General features: G+C 47.4%; 1 protein-coding gene across 1 annotated transcript; it reads left to right on the top strand.

Moving 5' to 3' along the window:
- LOC119396327 (uncharacterized) lies at positions 1–8,251 on the top strand. Its single transcript, XM_037663496.2, has 2 exons — positions 1–190; positions 5,891–8,251. The coding sequence occupies exon 2, from the start codon at positions 7,181–7,183 to the stop codon at positions 7,580–7,582; it is 402 nt and encodes a 133-aa protein (XP_037519424.1). The 5' UTR covers positions 1–190; positions 5,891–7,180; the 3' UTR covers positions 7,583–8,251.
- Positions 8,252–9,427: the final 1,176 nt, after the last annotated feature.

Raw genomic sequence — 9,427 nt, 5'->3', positions numbered from 1 at the left:
AGCAGATGGATCTGGCTACGCGTACCTCTCGTCTCTTCCCTCACTTGGCACTCTACCAGCCGGCGTCAGATTCAGCGTCGCCGCTGAAGACGCCGGCGAGGTGTATTGCGCCTGTCGCTCGTGAGATGCGCCGACCGCCGCCGTTATAGACGCGCACGCAATAATCAAGGACTTCGCTCATCCGATAGAGGTAAGACCCTACCACTTCGCGCAGTGCCTTTTATGCCAACGTGCCCTGTGCTTGCGGTGCTTTCATTTGAGCATGTGGGAAGGGGTTCTAACGTATACAAGCAAGGAGTTCACTAAAAGGTTGAAAACCAGGCGAGTCTAGATGTTTGGCGTTTTTCAGCGTATGGTGGCTGTTGTTATTGCTGTCCTCAGGGCATGGCACATATCCAATGCAGGCGATTGGCCGAGTAGTGGATGAATGTTTACGTTATATAATCTACTGTAGTGTATCATTTCTGCATGCTACAGTTAATTAATCTATTATTTTCAAATACCAATTATGAGTAGTGAAATATTTAAAGCCGGGAGGATTTAGTAAGATATTCTCTTAACCGTTCTCCTTTTCCACCTTTTTTCCGCCTGGTCATTCGCGCTCTTTTCATGCTTCATTGCAATATGGTGCTGAAACTTGGAGGACAACGCAGAAACTCGACAAAACAATTCACCGGCCAAAGCACTCCGTACGTATGGTTAATCACCGAAGCCTGAAACGTGCAGTCCCGGTGTTCGTCACTGGGTTGATACCGGCGTTTCATTGAAGTCTTTGTGTTTCTAAATGAGGTTACAAACACGTTTGTCTTGGTTTTATCACAGTGTCTTTGCCTGGTCTTCCTCATTTTTTAGTGGACCAGCTACGAGTAGTGGCGCTTGCTCCGATTTCTGTGGCACACACGCGGTAGGAGTTTTTCGTGTACACAGGACGGACGAATTTCGGCTTCGCCAAGCCACATACAGCGTTTCTACAAAAGTTAAAGAGACAACGCAGCTTGCGATGGAACGGAGAACGTGAGTCTAACGCTAAGAGATCGGAAGATAGCAGGAGGGATCAGAGAACAAACACGGTATAGCCGACATTCAATTTGACATTAAACAAGAGAAACGGACCTGGGCCGGTCAAGTAATGCGTTGGGACAGACAACCGGCGGTCAGTTAGAGCAACGGAACGGTTACCAAGCGGTGGTAAACGCAAGCGACGACAGCAGCGAGTTAAATGGAGCGACGAAATTAAGATGCGCACAGGCATAAAATATAGTAGGCTCGCACAAGATGGGATAAATTGGGGATCATTGGTAGATGCCTTCGTCCATCAGTGGACATCTAGTTGGCTGATAATTATGATGACCACTCGATCCCTTTTTCATGTTTGCCATGTTGTTCGGCATGTCATGAAGTGTCTCTCTCTCATTCGTGGCACCTTAGCCGATACGTGGAGTGAAATGAAGTTGACAAACGACGACAAGGATAGAATTGCGGACTTTGTGGTACAGTTTCCAACGAGCGCGTCTTTCAAGAAGCAATTTCCAAGAAACCTTCCAAGAAACCTTCCAAGAAGAAGCTTGGGCGTGTTGGTAGTCCATTACAAAACAAACCCGGCGTGAAATAAACAGGCAAAAGAAAGACATACACACATATTTGTCGGTCTTTCTTGTCCCCGTTTATTTGGCACTGTATACTTGTTTTGTAGTGTTACACGAACTGATCGCGGATATTGCACAAGGAAGTGTTTCACATTCTCCTGAACCTTCTGCAAGAGGCTTGGTTAAGTAATTCGTGGTGAAACATGTGACGTGGAAAGAGGCGCTCAGACAGAGTAATTGCCGGCCAATTCTCCCAGGCTGCACCCCCTCCCCTCCCTCTGTTTCTCGCAACATCATAATCATCATCACCACGACCACCATCTTGAATTAATGCAGTTGAGCGCAGAGAGAGAAACAGAGAAATGTTAGACCAGGAAGCTTATGCTTCGAACCTCTACCGATAAGGAGCATTGGCGATGTAAGTTAATTCTGAGCAAGTGGTATACCTTCACGACTTCGTTCAACCACTCTCGTCGACAATAATGGCAAAATTAAGCGGATAAGATTGACATCGCAATCACAAGCCTCTACACCACGTCTGCGGTTGGTCGTTCAACAATCCTTTAAAGTGTAGGGTTAACTTATCATCGTAATTATTCGCTACGTCAGTCATTCGTCAGACATCATAAGGCACAGTTAAGGATGCGTCACTTTCGTATATGTCTGGATGTTTACCCATCGATGTATAGACTATTATCATTAACTATGACCCTGATAGAACGTTCTAGAGGTAAACGCCTGGCACTTGGCCATCCGTGTCAACAATCCGTAACTTGGCACGATTTAATATGCCCGAACGACAACTACCTTCCTTGAAATACCCAATGAACATGCGCACTCGCGTGGGCAACAGCTCAAGCCGCTCCGGATATTAAACTATCCACAGTTTCTTGAGAATCTCTCCCTCTCTGTGTGTTGATGGTTGATACATCTGTCTTCCAGTATTGATCGTTTAGATTATTTTTTTTTTATTCTTAGGCTGTGTGACGACTTAAATACCGACTGCTTGATTTTCTGAAGCTTTTTTTTTTTTTAGCAATGCGGTGCTTAAATAATCTTTGTAGACAAGGAAGAAAAATTGGGGGTGTGTGAATACTGAATTTTCGAACCGAATCGAATACGAATACAACTCGAGTACTTTTCGAATAGTTTTCGTATATTAGGGCAACCATTTTCAATAGAGTCCTCCCATTACACAAAATTTTATATGAAACAAATATTCGCAACTTTAACAAATGAGTATTATGAGTATTTATAAACAACGAAAAATACCATAAATATGAAAACTTAGGCAAGCTCGCATAATGCAATGACTAGAGCCTGCCAGGTATTTTGTAACTGCATACAGTTACAAAATACCTCGCAGGCTTTGTCGCAGCAGTAAGTTGAAATACAGGAGTGACTATCGTCACTCCTGTATTTGCTTTGTCTATAGCTTCTAAATAAAGCTGACACATAAAAATTAAACAATGTTGAACCGAGCGCCACCCGTATAGCTAAATATGTAATGAAACAGATAAACCATTTATCTCAGCATGTGCCTTCGCACCAAAAGCAACTAACCACCAGTGCTGAATACTGTACCTGCAAGAACAATTTACACAGGCACAACACCTGCCTCTGTTGTTATTCATGAACACGTGCGCAAAAATTACACTTCTGAAACTGGCATTGCCTGCTGATAATTACTGAACTTAATTCCGACTTCATTTTACATAAGATGTTTAAAACTCGTTATATCTCTGTAGTAAATTCTTTCGGCATATCACTTTACGAGATGTAGCTTCGTTTCTAGCAATATCACAGAAGGGAACGAATTTCCGGCTGATATAATATTCGCCAAATCATATTTCGCACTTTAAAAAACTCCTCTTTGTAGGCGCTCCGTAAAGACGAGCAGGCCTTTCTTTTTTCTTCATTTCTTATGCATCAGACAAGCGACAATTTGCATATACGACGTTCTTGCTAAGCCTATGGCTAAGCTTGTTCTATAGCTCTTGTGCCCTCTGAAGCATACTTTACCTATTTACTCCTAAACTAGATAGATAGATAGATAGATAGATAGATAGATAGATAGATAGATAGATAGATAGATAGATAGATAGATAGATAGATAGATAGATAGATAGATAGATAGATAGATAGATAGATAGATAGATAGATAGATAGATAGATAGATAGATAGATAGATAGATAGATAGATAGATAGATAGATAGATAGATAGATAGATAGATAGATAGATAGATAGATAGATAGATAAGATAGATAGATAGATAGATAGATAGATAGATAGATAGATAGATAGATAGATAGATAGATAGATAGATAGATAGATAGATAGATAGATAGATAGATAGATAGATAGATAGATAGGTAGATAGATAGATAGATAGATAGATAGATAGATAGATAGATAGATAGATAGATGCCTCCTTTCTCAATCTATATACGTATTCCAGAACCCCCAACAAGTTTTCATCTTTCATCTCGTACGCCTCTCGCAACAGCAAGCGCAACGGATACGTAAGAGCGAAGGCCAGAGTACACCTACAGGCAGAAGTTCATTGACATCCACAGCACACAACTCGCAGCGGGGCCCAAATGGCTTCCAGATCTCGGGTGTCCCACATTCCTCTTGCTTTTGCGTCGCCCCTCCGCGTTCAGAATGAACCAACCAAAAAAGCAGTTAGTCGGTCAGGCTGCCGGGCTCGCACGTGTTGGGCGAGAGAACAGCCTTGACGCCGAAGGTCGACTTGTTCTATCACACCCGACGCTGGCTATAGGGACATAAAATGCGCGTTAGAGGAGAAGCCAAGGCTGTTGACGGCCACCTCGGTTTCTCGGTTGCCTAAACGCGCGATCGACGGTGCGTCGATAGTTTCCGAAGAAGCGATCATTGGCGCATCATCGCCGAAGTCGGTGCTAGATCTATCGACAATACGTCATTGTACAGGCGGTTAACTAGTTCCAACGAGTAAATTACCGCACTTTCTCAAATGTAAGCGCCCCAGAACCACAGCGCCGATCTTCGTGGGACCACTGGTTCGAGCTGGGGCCGCTGCTTCTTTCACATCGTCGATATTTCACTTTTCGTGACATTTCTCAGGTTGCAAAGTCTGCAAAAAACCGAGAGGTACATATAAGTATGAAGCAGATTTAGTACCCGCCGTGGTGGTCCAGCGGTTGTCTTACTAGACTGCTGACCCGAAGGTAGCGGGATCGAATCCCGGCAGCGAAGGCCGTATTTCGATGGAGGCAAAATGCAAGAGGCCCCTGTACTTAGATTTCGGTGCGCATTAAAGAACCTCAGGTAGTAGAAATTTCCGGAATTTCCGGTGTTTGACATTGACATGTATATAATAATAATTGTTGGGGTATTAACGTCCCAAAACCACAACATGATTATGAGAGACGCCTTAGTGGAGGGCTCTAGAAATTTTGACCTCCTGGAGTTCTTTAACGTGCACCTAAATATAAGCACGGTGTTTGACATTGAGAGACGATTTTTAAAGTTTGGTAACACCAGACCACGATACACCAGAAGATTCCCGTTGCAAATGTGGACGTTTATCGCTAACACGTCGATGAAACATTAATTGGCTGAAAGGTATACGGTAGGAATCATGGGGACGAAAAAACAACAACCGCACAACGTCTACAACGCTCCAAGTTTGGCTTACATGAAAAACAAAGATACATCCGAAAATTACATCACGTGACACAACGAAGCAAGTGTGACACGATGTAAGCGCTTCTCTGATCTTTCCTATTCTTACGCAGTCGTACGAGATCACCGAGACGTAGCACAAACTCGATCATGACCAGAACCTGTGAAGGGGAAACGTGGCTTTTCGAAAACCTTCCCGGGCGTAAAGACGTAATGATTTCCTCATAGCTATCTCCCTAGGCAAGCCTTTTTTCGCATCTCCCCCACGAGTCTCTGCATGCATCAGCGACCTTACCGACACACGCCTGTTCCTTTGCGCAAATTACCGCACCGGCTAGCTGCCCTAGAAGCGCGCCAGACCCGGGCGAAGCTGGCGGCGGACCTGTACACACGAACGGCACGGGCCAGGCGTCGTCCTTTTTCCTCTTTCACTCTTTTTTTTTTTTTGTCTTTTCTTGGCGGACGGCGTCGTCCGCTCCGTTTTCAACGCTCCGCCGCCAGCTCGGCGCAGCCGTGCAATCACAGACGCAAGCGGGCAAATCTGAACTCGCCTCCGTATATACCTCGCCGGGTGCGCACTAAAAGACTTACGCTTGGACTTCCTCTTATCATTTTTTGTTCTTGCTCACGTTGCAGGGTCCCGGTGACGGAACAACAGTGGCCACGCGGCAGGCGAGAGGCAAGCACGCATGGAACGCCGTTTTCCGGTGAGGAGGCCGTTTCACACCATGCCTTCCCCGTCAAGTGCGGAAGGAGCCACCGCGGTGGGACCACGGCGAAGGCTGCACTGCTTCAGCTCGAGTTCCGGACGAGCAGCGTAGCGTCACTACTGTAGCGTCACTGCAGTCGACGGCCACGAAGCTGCACTGCTTGCTGCAAGGAACTGGACACCGCTTCTCCTGCTGCTATAGCTGTTTCACTCGCAGTGGACGGCTCAAGACAAGCGCGAGCAGCTAAGACGTCCACCCCTTCACTACAGCGAGTCATCGTTAAACGGAAGTGAAGGGCCTGCACATCGACTGCGGTGAGCTCGCCATCTATCTGCTGCGGTGTTAATGTGTGGTCCTCAGTGCGCCTATTGGTGTCAACGGTACATATAACCGCGAGTAGTACCACTATCGACCAGCAAGCTCTGTCTACTGCTGACCCAACTCTCGGTTGTCCAACGAAGGACATAGCCCAGAGATAGCCATTTGCAACCATGCGTTTTCCTCGGTCCTGATTCTTTTGGCCACGATTCGAGAAATGCAAGCCTTCGTGCGCTCTTGTTCTGTGGTGACGTGAAAGCTGCGCTTTTGTGTGCCCTGAGAAAAAGAGAAGTCAATACAAAACTGCAGTGCGCGAGCGCGTGTGATTTGGCGCCTTTGGTGCAGGAGATAATTACTCTGACTCACCAAGCGTCTAAGCTTACATTAACACACGCCCGAAGACATCTCTGTAGGAACGACAACGAATCTCACCACCATGCACTAAGGTGCAGCGTGCTGTTAATGTATCTATCCCGTGACTGCCACTGTGGTTTCCGGTTGTCGTCGCTACTGCGGGTTCGTGTGTAACGAATATGTATTGCTGAGCGACTACAGCTTTAAATCCGAGATACAGTGCATAAATTCATCAGGAAACCCAGCTTGTGTTCCGTGGTCCACCGATATTTGTGTCGGATGACCTGTAGCAAACTAAGGGATCCTTAAACTCGACGTCACGTCGCCATCAACGACACAGTACATTGCATCATCAAAGACAGCAAATACAGCGTGTATGCTCATAAGAAAACCCTGCTCGCGTTCCGTGGTTCACCGACCATCGTGTTGGATGAGCGGTGGCAGATTAAGGGACCTTTAAACTCGACGCCACGTCGCCATCAACGACAGTCTTGGAACGACCCCGTTGTCGGCAGTACACGTCGTCTCGGCACCACGGGCACCGATGCAGTACTTCGCGCTCGTCCTGAGCATCGTCGGAGGCACCGTTTTCCTGGGCCTCCTGCTGGCCGCCATCTGCAGCTACTACTGGATCTCGCAGAGGCACTACCCGTGCGCCTGGTCCGCCACGGCGGACGCCAAATCGGACGTGTACTACAAGAAGACCGGCGACTGGAAGTACGTCCAGAACGGCGCCGTCCCGGACGCCGAAGAAGGAGTGGTCACCGACAACGACGAACCGCTGCTAGGATCCATCGTGCTCGAAGACGGCGCCAACCAAGCGGCGCACGACGGGCAATGCGACACCGCGGACTCGACTGACACGGCCTCGAAGAAGGAGTCGATGCACACAGTGACATCGTTTAGTAGCTTGGAAATGGCGTGCGAGAACAAGACTGCGATGTAGCTTAACGCCTGTGCACTGCTGATCACGATTACGCCCGATCGGGAACAAATTTCTGGGCAGTGATTGGCTCCCTTCTGCAGCTTGCGTAATGGAGCCAATCACGATCTATAAGTTCGACCTGGATCAGGATCAATCTGGATCAAAAGTGACCGTGTGACACCGGTGTTCGTGTTACAGGCGCGCACATTTGTGACGCTTCGAGCGCTTTCAATGCACAAATTGTTATCGAAGCTTGCGGATCTTCGACCATCACGCATTCCGCGAAGCCTCGAAGAAAATCACCGTGCGTCGAACCATGTGTGTACGTTAAGACATTGCTAGAGTGCTTTTTTTCGAGTGTGTTTCACAATGCTTGTGGCCTGAAACAATGTACGTAAGGTCACAGTTATTGACAAAATGAACTCATTACAAACCACTCAGAATGTTTAATCAATCCAGTTTACTTTATTTTTGTATAAATTAACAAGGCTCGTTGTCGCTCCGGCTGGCTTTGCACGGCACTCTTGACTGAGGTAACCATGGTTGTTTCTAGTCAACGCACCGAGGCAAGGTGGGAAATGATTGGCGGGAATAACTATCATTTCGTTTATCCAGGTGTCTTACTCACTATGAAGATTATGCCCAGAAACGCAGCATAAAGACCCTCATTGGCCATCTATTCCCATATCTAAAAAATTACACCATCTCCAGCTAAAGGGGACCATGAGGCGATGCGAAGCCGGAGCACTTGCACGATCGCGTTCCGTTGTCGTTCGTTGGGCATGCTACCGACTTCGCGTCGTGGAACGCGAAGAGGGACGCTACGCGCGTCGTATTTTCCATCTAGCCTGGCCGTTAATTCTCACAGGGCGAGCGGGGATCGCGGTCGACAGGCGGGCGAGAGGGGGGCAGCGTAGAAGAGGAGAGAGAAGGGGAGGGGACGCGCATGCGCTCGAGCTCATCGCGGCGTTGCGCAGGAGAGAATTTCGGCATGTCTAGCCCGCGTTTCAGAGGAAGAGTAGAAAGGGGGAGGGGAGAGGAAAGTGGAGAGGGTAGGGGAGAGGGAAAGTGGAGATGGGAAGGGGAGAGGGAAAGTGGAGATGGGAAGGGGAGAGGGTGAGTGGAGAGGAGGTGCGTGGAGAGGGTATGCGCATGCGCAGTAAGGGTGGCCACGCCGCACACCACCACCACCGGATTGAGCTCCGCCTTAAGATACTTCGCATCTAAAACACGTTTAATGATATCGTACATATTTTCATTTCGGTCAAACTGCGTGGTGGGACCGGACACGAAAAAAGAAATGAGACAAAGAAGTGAGACAAACGAACCAAACTGCGCTTGTTTGTCACTTCTTTTTTCTTGTCCCGTCCCACCGCGCAGTTTGACCGAAATGAACCCTTACCAACTTGCTCAACTTTCTACGCGGCTTACTCTTACATAGATATTCGTCTGTACATAGCTCGTACTGTCACTTCTTAGGGAAGTCGCGTAAATAAGGCGAGTGAACGGTGTGTTGTTGCGGCGTTCGGTACTAGACACAGAAAATGCGCTTAAATACGTTTTTGAAGGTAGTGCCTTCACATTTCTGTAAGTGCACCCGAAAGGCACGCGCATGGCTCGCGACTTGTCGCCACGGAACTTTTACGATTTAGAAGAGGTATTATCCTTTTGCATGCTCGACAAACGACTACGGTGTTCGCGTATATTTCTTCCTGCTGCGGCGAGTGAAAAAAGCCAATGAGCCTTCACTGCCTTGTATGCCTTGACTACAAACTGTGAGCTTACATGTAGCTACTATCACTAGTGAATGTGCCATCCCGTCACTGTGACTGACAATCACGGCAACCTCGCAGTCCCTTCTTGGAA

This window comes from Rhipicephalus sanguineus, chromosome 6 (assembly GCF_013339695.2).
Source record: "Rhipicephalus sanguineus isolate Rsan-2018 chromosome 6, BIME_Rsan_1.4, whole genome shotgun sequence".
Classification (NCBI taxonomy): Eukaryota; Metazoa; Arthropoda; class Arachnida; order Ixodida; family Ixodidae; genus Rhipicephalus; species Rhipicephalus sanguineus.
The sequence above is the reverse complement of the archived record's forward strand: the minus strand, read 5'-3'. Positions and strand labels throughout refer to the sequence as shown.